Source organism: Megalopta genalis, chromosome 8 (genome assembly GCF_051020955.1).
Source record: "Megalopta genalis isolate 19385.01 chromosome 8, iyMegGena1_principal, whole genome shotgun sequence".
NCBI classification, from domain to species: Eukaryota; Metazoa; Arthropoda; class Insecta; order Hymenoptera; family Halictidae; genus Megalopta; species Megalopta genalis.
In genome coordinates, this window is record NC_135020.1 from 13,055,289 (window position 1) to 13,071,959 (window position 16,671).

General features: G+C 33.2%; 3 protein-coding genes across 10 annotated transcripts; 2 read left to right on the plus strand and 1 right to left on the minus strand.

Annotated features, from left to right (window-relative positions):
- The first annotated feature begins 23 nt into the window (after positions 1-23).
- On the plus strand, positions 24-2,154 carry ClpP (Caseinolytic protease proteolytic subunit). Of its 3 annotated transcripts, none has more exons than XM_033465231.2 (5): positions 24-184; positions 994-1,093; positions 1,215-1,349; positions 1,447-1,837; positions 1,899-2,154. In XM_033465231.2, the coding sequence occupies exons 2-5, from the start codon at positions 1,055-1,057 to the stop codon at positions 2,051-2,053; spliced, it is 720 nt and encodes a 239-aa protein (XP_033321122.1). In that variant the 5' UTR covers positions 24-184; positions 994-1,054; the 3' UTR covers positions 2,054-2,154. The 3 variants fall into 3 exon arrangements, with proteins under 3 accessions (XP_033321122.1, XP_076380185.1, XP_033321121.1); XM_076524070.1 differs by lacking the exon at positions 24-184 and adding an exon at positions 290-536 and having other exon boundaries at positions 929-1,093; XM_033465230.2 differs by lacking the exon at positions 24-184 and adding an exon at positions 290-536.
- lft (Limb expression 1 family member lowfat) lies at positions 2,077-4,620 on the minus strand. 6 transcript variants are annotated; one of them, XM_033465224.2, is made up of 5 exons: positions 4,366-4,620; positions 4,179-4,239; positions 3,599-3,694; positions 3,179-3,525; positions 2,077-3,119 (listed from the first exon to the last, which is right to left on the minus strand). In XM_033465224.2, the coding sequence occupies exons 1-5, from the start codon at positions 4,459-4,461 to the stop codon at positions 2,715-2,717; spliced, it is 1,005 nt and encodes a 334-aa protein (XP_033321115.2). In that variant the 5' UTR covers positions 4,462-4,620; the 3' UTR covers positions 2,077-2,714. The 6 variants fall into 6 exon arrangements, with proteins under 6 accessions (XP_033321115.2, XP_033321114.2, XP_076380184.1 ...); XM_033465223.2 differs by having other exon boundaries at positions 4,179-4,620; XM_076524069.1 differs by lacking the exon at positions 4,366-4,620 and having other exon boundaries at positions 3,599-3,786; positions 4,179-4,308.
- Positions 4,621-5,436: 816 nt separating this feature from the next.
- Positions 5,437-6,831, plus strand: LOC117217550 (uncharacterized). The gene is made up of 5 exons (XM_076524277.1): positions 5,437-5,460; positions 5,985-6,025; positions 6,098-6,199; positions 6,313-6,414; positions 6,492-6,831. The coding sequence occupies exons 1-5, from the start codon at positions 5,437-5,439 to the stop codon at positions 6,595-6,597; spliced, it is 375 nt and encodes a 124-aa protein (XP_076380392.1). The 3' UTR covers positions 6,598-6,831.
- The last annotated feature ends 9,840 nt before the right edge of the window (positions 6,832-16,671 follow it).

Here is a 16,671-nt window from a genome sequence, read left to right on the forward strand (position 1 = left end):
TGAATTAATTTTATTACTAAATATGTTTGTTAAAATGCTAGTGCTTTGTTTAACATTCATATAATGCATTGTACGAGTTGCAATGGTTGGGTCTGCTGAAAGAACCTGTGGTCCAATAGAACCCATACTTTGATGTATTTTTCTGAGCAATGAAAGTGCACTCATTCTACCTGAAAAGGTTCATGTAAGGTTATTAGAAATACACTCAAATATTTTATCATTTTAATTCGTTCAAACTGTTGTTTAGATTTGACAAATGTAAGGTTACGTTAATCTAGATATAATTAAAATACAATTTCACTCACCAATCATTGTTATCAGCACTTGATTTTTCAAACATATATTAAATACATGAAATATATATGATACAGACTGCCAATTATATTAATTTTTAACTATGTATATCTATGATGAAAAATATTTCTTATGATCCACGAAACATTAAAGCTGATTAAAGCTCCGATCACATGTGTACATGTTATCTAGGTGCCTAAGAAACTACTTTTTGAGGTGCATTTTGTTGTAGCACATGTCGAGTATGTATTTTGAAATTAATCAAACACAAGTTTCAAACTAATTGTTCTACTTAAATAAATATAACGTGTTTTATAAATAAATCCATCATTTACGTCGTGCTTGAAATAAGAACGTACCAATGTATGTTCTTCATTAAGAGTATTTCGATTTAACTAAATGAAAAGTTTTATATAAAAAACAAATCGACTTTAAGCACTTTATAAATAAACAAAAAGGAATTAAAAACGATAAAACATTAACCTATAAAGCATCGAATATATTAAAGTGAAGATTAAACTGTGCTACACTTTTCAATTTAACGATTACAATCGTTATCATTGACGTGTTGTCGAAATGTGTTTTTATTGATATTATTTCATTAACAACGTAATAATTGATTCGTTGTATTTAGGTTATATTTTATTTTTCATTTCTTCAACAAAGTATTTCTGACACATTTGTTTACTAATTTATTAGGACGAAGATCGTATTGCATTGATACGAGATTTATACAATTTGTAATCAATAAAGTGTCAGAATGTTATTAAGAAGGATAAATAGTTTACTACAAATTTCTGTGAGTATAATTTAAAATAAATATAATTTGTTTATACATTTTTTATGAATCGCTTCTTATTATCATATACAAATTATTTGTCTTGACATTTTTTCACTGCAAAATGCTTTAAATCTTATAGGTTCCTGCTCAAAGGGTCAGTAGTCGATATTTAAATTTTGTACCAGTCGTAGTAGAACAAAGCGGAAGAGGTGAACGAGCATACGATATTTACTCTCGTCTCTTAAAAGAACGGATTATTTGCCTAATGGGACCGGTATATATTAATATGTTCTTTTACAATATTTATAACATTTATAAAATAATTATAGTTACTGTCACTATAGAATTTATAACATTGTTTTATTTTGTAGATCACAGATGCTGTGTCTTCTGTTGTAATAGCTCAACTACTGTTTCTTCAATCGGAAAGTAGTAAAAACCCAATTCATATGTACATTAATTCACCTGGAGGCAGCGTAACAGCTGGTCTTGGTATATATGATACCATGCAATATGTTCTTCCTCCTGTTGCAACATGGTGTGTAGGGCAAGCATGTTCCATGGCAAGTTTATTGCTGGCTTCAGGAGCAAAAGGCATGCGTCATTCCTTACCTAATGCAAGAATTATGATACATCAGCCTTCAGGAGGAGTATCTGGTCAAGCTACAGACATACAAATACAGGCCCTAGAAATTCTGAAACTTAAAAAGCAAATAAACAATTTATATGTCAAGCATACAGGAATGGAGTTGGAGAAGATAGGTAGATAAAATATTGTGAGAATTTCTTTAGATAAATTTACTTAGTATGATATTATTTGCAGAAAGTTCTATGGAAAGGGATAATTTTATGGGTCCTGCTCAAGCAAAAGAATTTGGAATAATTGACAAGATATTAGCACATCCTATGCAGGAAGAAGAAGTTCAAGCAACAAATTTGGCAGAAACAAAAACTCTTGAAGCTACTACACAAGCTTAATGTTAGGATTGAGAAAAAGAGTCTTATTTAAAATTACGAAATTTTATTAAAACATATATTTATCAATATTTAAAGATAGTAATAAAATATTTTTAAAACAATTACAATCTATATCATATGTATATGTAACTGCACTACAGTACAGCCATTGTGCCCACATTTTGTGAACATTATGCACATATAAAATATGGAATGGTGACTTATATGCAACAACCACATGAGTTTATGTTACTATAACAAAATACTCAAATCACTTTGATACTATTTCTCTGGCAAGCACAATATATCACCAAGCGTTTGTATGTGATGCTATGATTATGAGAAAGACTGCATAAAGTAGTAATGGAAGACGAGAATTTGTATCAAAAATGTATGTATGTACAAATTATGAGTAATTTTGATTTGAAGATTGGCAGTTATTCGCTTAAAATATTCTTAAAAATACGTCATATTTCATTATCCCAATAACAGTCTATTATCACCAAAAAATACTTCATAAAAAGGACGGAATTGTTTACGTGTCTTGATGCTAGACAACGATAAAGCACTTCACAGTATAGCGACATTACATGTCAGTAAAAAACATATATTTCCCTAATACCAGCTGTTGAAAGACCAGTCTCGTATATGTTTTGTGAATCGCATAATTTTTCAATTAAAATTACTGAGGGCATACTTGAGCATGTGCAAGCATCAGTATGTCCTTTTTCTCTTTAGGAAATCTAAGTTCCCTTCCAGCTAAACGCGCTGTCTCGAGTTCTCTCTCAGCTAATGCCAATTCCATAGCAACAACACCACCACCACTTTCATGCTCTCTTGCTACCCAATCTAACGCCATTTGACTACGCATATCGTCATCCAACGCTCGGTGACTATAATGAGCGACTACTTCTTGTCTGCTACATTGTCTTTCCCTCATAGCCTTTAATGATCCATTCCAGTGAAGCAATTGAAAGACAGTCATTAATTCTTGAAATTCTAACATCGTTCTTCCACGATTACATTCTAGCATAAAACGAAATGCACCAATTCCAGTGTTTGGATCCTCCTTCTCATCTCCGCTTCCCTACAAACAAAAGTAATGTGAATGCTGTACTTGTATACTTCAATAAGCGAATGACATACTTGTGCCTGATTGCCAACTCCGTTGGATGTTGCAGACGGCTTCGCAAAGCTAGCTCTTGCTTCTGCAACAGCCTTTTCTATAAAGTCGTCCGTTATCTTTCTTGCAGGATGTTCATTGAAAACAGAATTCATTAAAGCAATTTTTGCTGCCGATCTACGAGCTTCTGCTTTAGTCGGACAATTTTGGAAACTACCAAAACAAGAACCACCAGGAAGAGTTACATAACAGACGTAAGGCGGGCTGGTACCAGGTACAGATTCGTATATAACTAATGCTCCGTTTCTAAGCTCTGTTCCTCTACTCTGTTTCATTTGCCAAAACTCTTGCAGAGCCTCTACTACATTAACTGTAAAAGTAATTGAAATATGTAGCTTGTAGAAGTATAAGTAGCCTTTTCAGTGGAAGAATTTTAAACGTACCTCTTCCGTAGCCTTGTGTATGTTTTGCAAAACTATTAACAACAGCATCTACAGCTTCCTTTAACACCTGTTTGTCCCTGGCATCTACCAGTCCACCTGTGATACCCATATTTTCAGGGACACGGGATTTTGTTTTAACTGGCATTATGCCCTGCATTACCTTTTACAAGCTCACGTACATTTACGTTCTACAAGTACAATTGCGACAAGGTCTACAATTAACACATCAAACTCTATGTGCAGTCTTGATAATATCCATAGATCACAAGCTGAGTAAATAAAAACTTAGTCTTAGAAAAAAAAAGATAGTGGTTGACAGTGTGCAGAAATTGGGTGTTCTTTCATAGTGTTCTACTAAAAATAAAGATTGCCTATGGAGTACCTTGCAAGACGGACATAAACAAAGCGCTGCAACGGTTCTTACGTGCGTAGCTAAAATTAGTGTGACAATATTAACGTGAACTGTCTTTTTCAAGTGTTCGGTCCGACAGACCCCGAATGCTCTGCTGACAACGAAATGGTGCAGCAATTGCTGCGACACCGAAGGCATCAGACGTGGGAAGAAACCCAGGAGGCCCACCTGCAGAGACCCGGATATCCAGGAATTCGCGTAAATTACTCTCCGATCGGCGAACCGAGCGCTGCAGGATCAAATTGCAAGATACATATAATGCGTTTAATGGCCCCGGCCTCGGACCGCTGACGATTTCCAGAAAACCAGGACTGTCACGGTTTCTCTGGCACCCCGTTCCATCGTCGAAGCTTACCAATTGAATGTGAACGATTTCTACCACAGACAGGGTCGGCTTATTTTCATACGCAGACTTTACTTTTATTTCGATTTTCACCTTTCGTTCTATCATTCAAGATACTTGAAAAACCTACAACCTAAAAGGTTTTCATATTTTCTTTTACATGAAATCATGATTTGAGTCTAAATGTACATATTCACCCGATTTGAGGTTGATCGATCAAAATGGGAGTTCTCTCTTGTACCGTGATATTCAATGGAATATATAATATAAAAAATAATACCCGTGCGAAGCTGGCACACCATATTAATCAATATTAATGAAACATGGCTCAAAAAATTGCTCTTTACTTGCCTATAATTGCTCATCAATTAGTTCTAATTGCTCACTTATCCTTTACGAGAAATATCCGAAAAACTTTTTTGAGACGCCTAGGGACTTTTACGAGAGGTTATGTCAAGGCTATTTTAGGACTTTTGAAATGGAATGCAGTGTGATATAGTGTTACAAAGAATTTATAATAATAATTATAGTGTGTTGCGTGTATAATGAACAGTAAGATGCTTATAAATAAAGCTCAAAAAGCATAAATTAATTTGAAGTCAGTACGTAAAGGTGGATTCTGTAACAATACACTTGACGTGGCTATTAATCACCATTATTTGCATCATTCAAATATACGCGCCGTACGTATTTTCCCGAGCACTACCGAGCTTACAGCAAGGATGCAGCATGTACAAGGTTATGTCGGCTTAGTAGAAAAATATTTAGAGTAATAGGTCCTACTCCTGCGCAATTTTAGGCTGCAGCTTGATCTGTTAGTGAGGGTCCATATAGAAATTTTCTTAGCTCTGATTGGCTGACGATTCAATGCTAAGACGAGATTCACTTCGGATTGGATGCGGTGAGGATGCTTACAAAAGCTAAGAGAGGTAATTGTACCTCAGATTTTGCACGATTTTTCCATCTCCCTTAGCATTTGTAAACATCCCTATCATTTTAGTGCGTTTTTTGGAATAAAAGAGATAAAAAAATGCCAGCTAAGTGCTGCATACCGATTTGTAAATTAGAAAAAGATAGTCCAGAATGTTCAAATTTAAGTTTTTATCGGTGAGTATTAAAATATTTTCTGAAGGTAGGTTACGTTTCTTGTATTAGTTGTTGACTAATTTCTTGTTCTTCTCCTTTATTTCTACAGAATTCCTGCAGAACAAAAAACAAGAGAGAAATGGATACAAATATTAACAAATACTTTTAATATTGAATGTAAATGGTACACACTCTCTCTCTCTCTCTCTCTCTCTCTCTCTCTCTCTCTCTCTCTCTCTCTCTCTCTCTCTCTCTCTCTCTCTCTTGTGTATGTAGCTTACACTTTGAAAAGGAATGTTTTTTATTATAGTGGATTAAATAAATACAGAAAAATTAGAAAAGGATCTATTCCAACAATATCTCATGATCTTGAAGACGATGAACTGTAAGTATTACACGAAGTATAAAGCAACAAGAATTTAATTCACAAATGCACTATTAATTATAATACATTATTTATTTGTAACATATAATGTTGCATACTTTTTCAGTTACGATGACATACAACCCATAGGAGAAAATGATGAAGAAAATATGAATTCAAGGATGAAATAATAGATGTCTATGCAGAAAATGAAATACCAAAGTAAATTTAAGTGTAATGTTTTTTTGTTCGCAATATTGGAGTTCATTAGCACGAAGCTATTTATGTTTCCAGACAATCAAAAGTAGACCAGTTAAATATATCCAATGCAGAAGGTGAATTCAATATAAAGATTGAAGAACATTTAGAGAGCAATGAATATGTTCATGAAGAAAGGTATAATATTATTTATACTATTTGTAGTGTTTTATTTTAAAGTAAATTTAAGTGCAATGTTTTTTTGTTTGCAATATTGGAGTTCATTAGCACGAAGCTATTTATTTTTCCAGACAATCACAAGTAGACCAGTTAAATATATCCAACACAGAAGGTGAATTCAATATAAAGATTGAAGAACATTTGGAGAACAATGAATATGTTCATGAAGAAAGGTATAATATTATTTATACTATTTGTAGTGTTTTACTTTTATCAAATATATTTTTATTAATAGTTTTTGTTTGAACAGACAAACCAGTGGTATACCAGTGGTACCATTTTACAAAACTCTGGCAAACTTGGATTTAGAAGCCTTAAATCTACACATTATTCACCAAAAAGTTTTGCAAACATGAAAGATATGTTAAGGCGTGCAAAGGACGAAATTATAACTCTTCGTAGAAAAAACAAATGCATGCAGGTTAAATTATGTCGGTGGAAAAAACAAATAACAAGTCTCAAAACTTTGGCGAAAGAGAATTCGCGAACGAAACCTGGAACAATCGGTAAAGAAAAGGAAGCGGCCAGCATGCCGGTGTACATTAATATGAATAATAATAATGCTAAAATAAAAACGATGATTTAACTTTTTTATTTCTAATTTTTTTCCACAATTTGGTGATCACACACCACGATTCGACGGAGATTGGTCATATACCTTGTAGCTCCCCGAACAGACCATTTTGTGTTGCCTTCCAGGAATTCGAGTCAAAGGAGCCGCGTTGCATGCCGCATTACACGCTTGACCTATTCCGTCGAGTCTTAGCATCGACGTAGCAATAGATTGCATATAATGAATGTTAAAGCTGCTCAGACATGAAAGTGTCAGCGTTGCACTAAAATATTTAAAAAAACAACGGATATCTATAATTTGAGAACGTAGAGGACAGCAATATTTTGCTCCGACATTGATTGTGCATTTAATTTAAATTCAAGAATTAAATACTAGAAGGACAAATTAAAATGTGGTAGATTCATAAATAAAAATTGCATATAGGTACAGGGTCCTGAGACTTCTCTGTTCGATCCTGGATTAGAGTGAGGCAGGTTATACTGAATTTGAAACTGTCTCCTTCTACGAAGTGGTTTTATGGGTTTTATGCTCCACAGTAGTAGATGTCAGTAAATGCTGCCTCCAGATATATAGGGTGGGTAGTATAACCAAGCACGGGGTGATTTTACGTGACAAAATAAGAAGTAAAATTGATATAACTATTTTTTATCTGTGATTCCATTTTCGAGAAAATCGACTTTAAAGTTTGTTCATCTTTGTGCAGGATTTTGTTGTCGACTATTCTTCTACCGTAGTTGTCTCCGTCCGAGATAGTGTTTGCCTCGTCTGTGATCACTACATCTTATGGACTTTCTGTTTTAGCTTTCGGGCGCTCTATAGCCTCTTTACCATTTTGTGTCGCGCTCAGCGTTACCGACAGTTCACTTTAGGCACGTTAGCAAGCAGCGAATATCTTGTACGTATATTTCATTTCTGCTACGAGTGCTGAATGTTATATGATGATATTAATATTATATGATTTAATTAATATTTAATTAATAAATAATAATATCAATATAATATAAATATAAATATTATATTATTATAAATATAATATTTAATTATATAAATAAATTTAAATAATTAATTTAATTTAATTAATTTAATATTTAATTTTTATTTATATTTAATTAATATTATATGATTATATACGGCGCGAACATTTAAATGGTAGAAATAATATTTATGAACAGTTGAGCTATTATTTCTAATAATTATATAATTAGAGATGGCATGTAAGAATAATTTTATACATTTTTTTCTTGCAGATAGCACAGCGATAGCATTCTTTTTAGAAATTTGTATGTATCTTTCATTCTGTAATACAGTAGACTCTCTTATCTGAAGGTTTATTTTTGTGATATTTAATTATCTTAAAATTTCATTCAAGTTCTCTACTAGGCGATAATATATGTCTAGAGAATACAATGATCAGATAATATAATAATAACGTTGTCTATCGATCTATTGAACGTTTGAATACCAGAATAATTTAAAAATTAATGTTCGGATAAAGGAGTCTCTGCTGCACTATCTCTCGAATAGTGATGGAGACATTATTTTATTATATACAATATTATTATTTATCATAGAAAACATATATATTCAGTTTGTATTGGCGTTTAATTAATTTTTATTTACAGAAATTATTTGAATAACGATACGAGAATAAAAAGGTATCTTTATTTGACGAGTATCGAATAAATCTGAATAATTTTATTCCACGGGAATTTATTCTAATGCCAATAGATCGTAATAATCGATCGAAAAATTCGATAAAGCGATTTCGAAAATGTGCTATTGTTTCGAGGATGTTCGATACGGACTATGATCTAACGATTATGCGCGAGAGACCATGCGCGATTGAATTAGGTCAGTGACCGCATTTACTTTGAATGTAAGGTCGCGGGTCACCGCAAAATGTTACACCTCTGTAATATAAACGAACGATGTTTGGGCGTCTGAAATAATATTCACATGCAGCATAGCTGTTAACTGCCGCAAAGAAAAAAAATAAATATGCATAAGAGGAGTTTGTGCAACTTTTCATACAATTCTAGTCGAATATGTCAACAGAGTCCTGTGTACTGACCGTGGCGATTTTAGATAAAAAAATCACAAATACGTGATTTTATTTAATAATAAATAAAATAAGCTATAAATAATAAAATAAGTCTGTATAATAAATTAAATTTTATGTAATAACATATAGTCGACAGTGAAATATACTGCACGCGATAGTTTTAGCTAGGAATTCATTTAGGACCATGTTCCCTTCCACTTTTTATACGGTTCGTAAATTGTTCTGTTTCAAAAACATCTTTTCGACTGTTTTGCCAGAAAAATCTCAAAATTTATTTCTACATTTCAATTAGCGTTACTTACCTTCTATTCCAGGCTATACTAAGACGATTACATAATTTACAAATTAATAATTTTCAAAAGAATAAACTTTGAAAGAGGAGGTTCTCTTCAGCAACGTGCTCGAGACAATTTTGTGAAAGAAATCGACTGATGCATTGTTCCGAGAGATTATCGACTTACTATTTAGACTTACTATTTATTTAATAAATCAGAGATAAGTCAGTGTGTATCTCAGTCGAGCAGAAGTGCTAATTTGAACTTGCTTTACGATACAAAACTTCTCGCGAACTGCGTACCATCGCCTATTTTATAGAAACACAGTTCACCGCACATCGCTTCGAAGCCATGATTTTACAGTCGAGAACCTAACGAAGAGCTTTAATTAAAAAGGCTGTTCAATTAGATGCAATGTAATACCAAGATGTCTAACAGTGATTTGCACGCACATCTTTTTTAATGCGATGCAAAGCTGGAAGAAATATATTAAGCTCTTCGGTATGCTCTAGTTTTATGCTCTGTCTCTTTAATGCACGATAATTCCGTTTATTCTTCTCAACGACTCGGTCGACTGTGGATTCAGTAAGCCATGAATAATTACGGCCGCCTCAAGAACGTGACCATTGTTAGCAGACCCTCCGTATCCATATCACAATTTTTTCGAGTCCTGATTTCCATTCCATATTTTAAAGCGAAATCAGAGAATTATTATCTTCAACCGCGTTTCGCTGTTATAAATCGAGTCACCTTCTCGGGTTTATTAATTACACTTTAATAAGTCGTTAATCACATTTATATCGTATCTTGAGACGAGCGATTCTTACCGTTCGCTATCCAACATTTCGTCTCGCATCGGTATCGCGAATAGCTCCAAATACGAATGTAACTATGATCGCGGAAACTTAAATGATGCAATTTGATCGCGCGAGCTAATTCGAAGAGATCAAAGCTAACGGTTTCATTACCCAAATTCGGGCAATGGTTGTAATTTCCTTATCGGTTGTAATTTACGCATTTCATCACTACTTGGTTAGATGTACACTAAGCTGGTCTGTCTGCGTTTACATCCACGTTGTTCTGGAAATCTGTGAAAATATAAATTGTTTGTAAAAGGAGATGTAATAAGAGAGTAGGATGTATCAGAATCTCGAGACAGATCGTCTCTCCACGAAAAAGTCGAAAGATATGTTTTGTCGAAAAACTGTAGAAAAGACTATATTATCTATAAAAAAGATTATAAAAATACTATATTATCCTTTTGCAGTCGACGCTATTTCAACTCCAAAATGAAAGTATTTGTTTCAAGCTACAGTATTTCCATTCGGTATGGCTGTTCTTATTTGATGCATTGGAAATTTCACCTGTTTGCTTACAGAAGATTTCTATTTCTTAACGATTTATCGAATGCATAACTTTGATAATGTGTAAATTTTTCTAAAAAATGGTACAGCAATTTTTAGCGTCACCTCGGAGTCGCCGGTCGAGTGCAAAGGGTTATTTAAGAAGTATCGTTGCGTGCCAATTAATTTCTCGCATCACGCAACAATAACGAATTGAACGATCTCCTACACTACGAGCTCGACTTTAACATTAAAATAATGTTCAAATAAATTTCGCCTAGACCCCTTCGAATTTGATACCCCATTATGTAACGTAAAGGTGACGCGACAATGGCAACAGGTGATTAACATTCCAAAAAAGTTGACCAACGAAGATAATACTGAATATATCACAATGATTGAAAACAAATGACATGTGTACATATATTCTAAAAGAGATAACTTCAGCCATATTTGGAGAAAAGTTTGTTTACGATTCGTTAAGTTTTATCAGTTTCGTACGCCTTAGAATACGGTGGCAAATAAAGTGCATTATAGGCATTTAATGCTTTTCTTTTTCCGAAAGGGCAAAAATGCCACACAAGCGGCAAATAAGATATGCGCTGTTTATAGCGAGAATGCTGGAAATTTAAAGCTGGAAATTTCGACCTTGAATTCGATTATCGTGTCATATTTTTGGCTCGCCCATTTTGATTCTGTTATCACCTGCAACGCCGATCGTTATCTCTCTGTTCCAACCAACGGATTTGTAACCCAAAATTTATATGGAAGCCCCATTAAATTTATGAGCAATAACGTGTTTTGTCTAATAATGATTTATTTACGATGTGCTTAATTACAATTTAAATAGTTATTATTCGTCTAGGAGATATCGTTACGATTTCATTGACCTATTTGATTCAATTTCCGTTTTAATTGTTGTTATTATTATTATTATTATTATTATTATTATTATTATTTTTATTATTATTATTGATCTTTTTTTCTTACCGTAGTTTCGTATACGCGCGAGAAATTGTAACAGAAACGGATCCTACTGTATCTGTTCTAAGTGGAATGAAATTGTTAACAATTTCTGCGAAAAGATTAGATTCTATTAATTATTTGATTCGCGACGAGAGCTGTCGTCGAATATGAACATAAATAATAGATCGCGTATAATTTTTCAAGGGCAAGTATGTTTTCTTCTCGACGAAGTATGCGATAGTTACTATTGGAAAATCCTGTAAAAGGAAAAAATTTGATCTTTTTTTCTTACCGTAGTTTCGTATTTCGACCTTGAAGATCAAGAACGCCCAGGTAGGCCGTCCACCGCAGACGAAGATATGATTAGAACAGAAATCGAGAATAACCCACGCTCAACATTACGTCAATTGGCGGGAATGCTAAACAAATCAAAATCAACCATCCACGATCATATTGTGAAGCTTGGGCTATGTAAATTCGGCACGAACCTTCCGGACAACCCAATACATAACGACTGCGTTCTTAGATTCCCGTATGAAATCCGGTCTAAATAATGAACAAATCTATAAAACATTAATATCCTGACGATATTCATCCGCAATGCCAGTGCTAGAAAGTTAATGCTCTCGCGTGAACAATGGGTCCAATAAGTCTTTCAGGAGGTGGACTATGTCTCGAAGCAGTTTCTGACAACCGCAAACGGAGACAGAAGTTAATCGAAAAAGGGGGACTCCCGTAGACCAAAAAAACGAGAAGCAATGCAGAGGCGTCCGTAGAGACCTCGGCGTCGCCTTTTTCCAGAGAGCCGGGGATGGTAAAAGAAAAAATGCGATATTGGGATACTGTCCACAGAGACCACACAGTCTCCTCTCCTCTCCTTTCTGTAAGAAAAAATTGCAGGACCGAGACAATGTACTCGTAGCAAGGCGAGTTCCAGACTAGCTGTCTGCTGAATGTTTGTTCGCCTTGTTAAACTTCTTTTTCATTTAAACGTTTAATATCGCTTTTGTAATCAGATATTGTTATAAAGTTGGTGTACACCTCAAGGATCGTTGCGATAGGCGATCATTTTATAGGCAATCAAGATTCTTGTAAATTACATAAATAGCACAAAAAGAATTCTATAACAAAAATAATAAGTGCAGAGGTGGTCGGTTTTAGAAACTATTTTATTTATTATTAAACTGTGACGTAATGGGGTAGATAATATATATACATATATATATATATGTATATATAACCTATAACACAATATACGTATGTAATATATATTATATTATAATTATAAAAACTAGTTGTAATATTATTTATAATCGTACCTCCCTTCTCAAAAATTGTCCAATTCTGTGTACAAATTATATTAATATAATTTATATAAATATATTATAATTATAAATATATAACCTATATATAATATACATTATATTATAATTATAAAAATATAATCTTTATATATACATATATATTCAGGCTATCAATTTGTTCGAACATTTATTTTGCTAATTGATGGTTCCTTTCGTTCATGAATTTTTTAAATTACGCTCAAAATTTGCAGTGAACGATCGATATAGTTCCTAGAAAGAGTTCTATATATAAATTTGCACCCGTCGATTACGGTCCCAACCCCTAAACGGAGCGAGGGTTGTTGATTTAAAGTTAGGAAGCACTTTTAACGAAGTAGGCGAACTTCGGTTAGATTAAAAATTTCCAACGTTATCATGTAAATAAATTGTTTTGAAACTTCAAGAGCGATTTTCTCGGAACAATGTTTTCGAAATAGGGCACCCGCATGACTCAATTACTGCTCGAGCAATTTGTTTGAGATTCTTGAAAGGTTCTAATTGGGCTACGCTTTCAGCCGCACCTAGAAATTTTGCATTGGAACTGGTTATCCTCCACTTTGTAAGATATTGCGTTTTTTTTCATGTTTATGGTCACAATACTAAAATTATATATCAAGAGGATTTAGCAACAAAACAAAAAAATGTTCATAATTAACCATTCTTACTCCTGTAAATAATACATTTCCAGCAAATCTTTGAATAATGTTGATTGTATTTAAACATCTAGTATCGAAAAATATACTAAAAAAAATAACAATAAAAGTAACAATTGTGAAAGTATGGTGATAAAATCCATTTAACAGGTACAAATAGCTTTCATTATCTTCTTTTATTTCTTTCTTCGAGTTCACAAATCGTTTAAAGAATTTCACGTGGTAAAATAGGTAATTAATATGCGGAAGCAATAATGATTTGTCGAATAACTTACACAGGAGAAACGAACGTATAATTCTTATTAACATAATGCTCCGAATTGTGCACGGTAAGTCCGTGAAAGTCTCTCACAATTTCTTAAAATTAACACAACGCTAATATTTCCTTCTTTTCTGCCGTATTTTCATAAATTTCTTTCGTCGAACAAAATTCATCTCGTAGAAATAAGATTGAAGGTACTAGAACGATTTTTCGCCAAAGATGATAAAATAAAAAAAAATGATATATAAAAATTTGTTGTTGCATGATTGAAATTTAAAGCCTCAATTGTACAATATGAGAGAATTTCGCGAGACTACTGCAGTCAATCATAAAAGTCTGCATATGTATAGCTCTTAAATTTCAGAAATTAAGAAAATCATAATTTTTGCAGTTCGGGGATCCTAATTAATTTTTCAAAGCAATGTACATTGTGAAAATGATCAGTTTTCTGATATTTGTATAAATAAAAGCACAAATAAATTAAATAATTATATAATATAATATATAATATATAATATATAATATATAATATATAATATATAATATATAATATATAATATATAATATATAATATATAATATATAATATATAATATATAATATATAATATATAATATATAATATATAATATATAATACATAATATATAATATATAATTTTATATAATATATAATATATAATATATAATATATAATATATAATTTTATATAATATATAAAACTCATAATTATTACCATGTTTGTAATGATGAATTTGATGTGTTTTTACCCCTTGACATACAAATAAAACGAAATTATAATATTATTTAATTTAGTTCAATCGAACAGTTATGTGCAAGCTGAGAAAGAGAATGTTTTATTTTGAAATTTGCATTGCTGATTTGTGGATGCAACTTTGTTATTGATACCGTCGAGAAGATGCGAGGGTGGGGCGTCTTGAACATTGTAAACAAAGCAGAATTGACGCACGAATGACGCAACCGAGCAAGCTAATAATACATATACTGCATAATAATATATAATAATAATACATATACATATACGGCGTCAGACTCGCTAAAGTCTACAGTGGAACATGAAATGAACGACGCCCCGAACTCGTCATTGTACGTCAACGGGTTAATATCTCTACAATTAAATCTCTACAAATAATTTCTCTTTATTTTTCATATGTTTCTGTTTTCTCTTTCTCATAAAAAAATATATATATAAAAACGTAGTCAATGCTCGTCTAATTTGCAGTAACAAATGAAGTAAGCGTCGACAAAATATGTAAAATCTTGCATCTTTATTTCAAATATTAAAAATTTGACAAATATATGTAATTGATAAAGATGATCTTAAGAAGATTTTGTACTTCTAATATTTGCCTCTACGAATCAAATAATGTTATCCTTTAACATATTCCCTTATTATAAAAAAATAAGTGAGATATTCAAAGCGATTAATAATTAATTCATCGTATAGTTAATTGAACATTCGAACACACTGCAAGTATTCGAACGTGTGTCGACAATGTTCTACGTAATTAGTGGTCATCGATTACAATTGAAACGTTCGATTAGGTATCAATAATTGTAATCTGTGCTCGAGCGCAAATTACTATTGCGCAATTTTACTACTACATGACCGCGGTCAATTAAATCAGTTATATGTTACAGAATGATTCGTGATTCACGATACCAATGGGATCAGGAAAGTTCTCTGGTATGAAATCAAACGAAAATCAAGAGCAAGATCATTGCGTGGGAGGCTTTATTTATGAAAAATGTAATTACATTATTCTTCGATCGCACGATTCGAATTATCGTTTAAAATAAAAATTAGTAAAGATAGGAAAATCAATAACTGCCGATCTCGTGGGAAAATCGTGTGCCGTTTACTTCAATAATGTGTTCGTCACTTCGTTGTTAAATTCTAGACATATCACGTAATTGGTTTTATTCCAAATGTATGCGTACTATATTCCCCGATATTTCTTTTTTAAATAACAGGAATTATAGCATTTTGAGTCAAAGAAGGACGAGGAGGACGTAATTTTTTAGTTTCTAAATACCGAGTCCGATGCGGAAGTACATACATAGTTCCATTGGCGAATTGGGAAATGGTGGATACAGTAATTTCTCCAGGAAATACCAAATTTCGGGTTGCTGTGAATTTCCCTGTGCTAGTTCTACGCCTATGTAATTTATTGCTACATCGATGCTATACGTCGGAGTCGGTCAAGCGTGTGATGCGACATGCGACGCGAAGACCCGGAAGACAATACAAAATTATTTGTTTGGGTGTGAGTTAGGCAAGAAAAACCGCGAAGCCAGAAGGTACGTGCTAGGTACTAGCTACGTGACCGTCGAATTGTGGCACGTGGCCTCCGAAATGTCTTCGAATTGCCTTCGAATTGTCTTCGAATCGTGTCATGTGGCCTCCGAATTGCTTTCGAATCGTGGCACGTGGCCTCTGAATTGCCTTCAAATTTTCGAATTGCCTTGAAATCTCCGAATTGCCTTCAAATCTTTGAATTGCCTTCAAATCTTTGAATTGCTTTCAAATCTCCGAATTGCCTTCAAATCTTCGAATTGCCTTCAATTCTCCGAATTCCCTTCAATTCTCCGAATTGCCTTCAAATCTTCGAATTGTCTTCGAATCGTGTCATGTGGCCTCCGAATTGCTTTCGAATCGTGGTATGTGGCCTCTGAATTGCCTTCAAATTTTCGAATTGCCTTCAAATCTTCGAATTGCCTTGAAATCTCCGAATTGCCTTCAAATCTTTGAATTGCTTTCAAATCTCCGAATTGCCTTCAAATCTTCGAATTGCCTTCAATTCTCTGAATTGCTTTCAATTCTCCGAATTGCCTCCAAATCTTCGAATTGCTTTCAATTCTCCGAATTGCCTCCAAATCTTCGAATTGCCTTCAAATCTCCGAATTGCCTTCAAATCTCCGAATTGCCTTCAA

Bases quoted from the DNA above. Each gene is read 5' to 3' on its own strand.
- lft (XM_033465223.2), bottom strand. From the start codon at position 4,461: ATGATAGAACGAAAGGTGAAAATCGAAATAAAAGTAAAGTCTGCGTAT. The intron at 3,695-4,178 runs GTGGGCCTCCTG...TGGGTATCACAG, and splicing joins GGATATCCGGGTCTCTGCAG to GTGGACTGGTAGATGCCAGG. The intron at 3,120-3,178 runs GTATGTCATTCG...TTTTGTTTGTAG, and splicing joins GAGTTGGCAATCAGGCACAA to GGAAGCGGAGATGAGAAGGA.
- LOC117217550 (XM_076524277.1), top strand. From the start codon at position 5,437: ATGTTCAAATTTAAGTTTTTATCG. The intron at 6,026-6,097 runs GTAAATTTAAGT...TTATGTTTCCAG, and splicing joins GCAGAAAATGAAATACCAAA to ACAATCAAAAGTAGACCAGT. The intron at 6,415-6,491 runs GTATAATATTAT...TTGTTTGAACAG, and splicing joins GAATATGTTCATGAAGAAAG to ACAAACCAGTGGTATACCAG.
- ClpP (XM_033465231.2), top strand. From the start codon at position 1,055: ATGTTATTAAGAAGGATAAATAGTTTACTACAAATTTCT. The intron at 1,350-1,446 runs GTATATATTAAT...TTTATTTTGTAG, and splicing joins TTATTTGCCTAATGGGACCG to ATCACAGATGCTGTGTCTTC. The intron at 1,838-1,898 runs GTAGATAAAATA...TATTATTTGCAG, and splicing joins AATGGAGTTGGAGAAGATAG to AAAGTTCTATGGAAAGGGAT.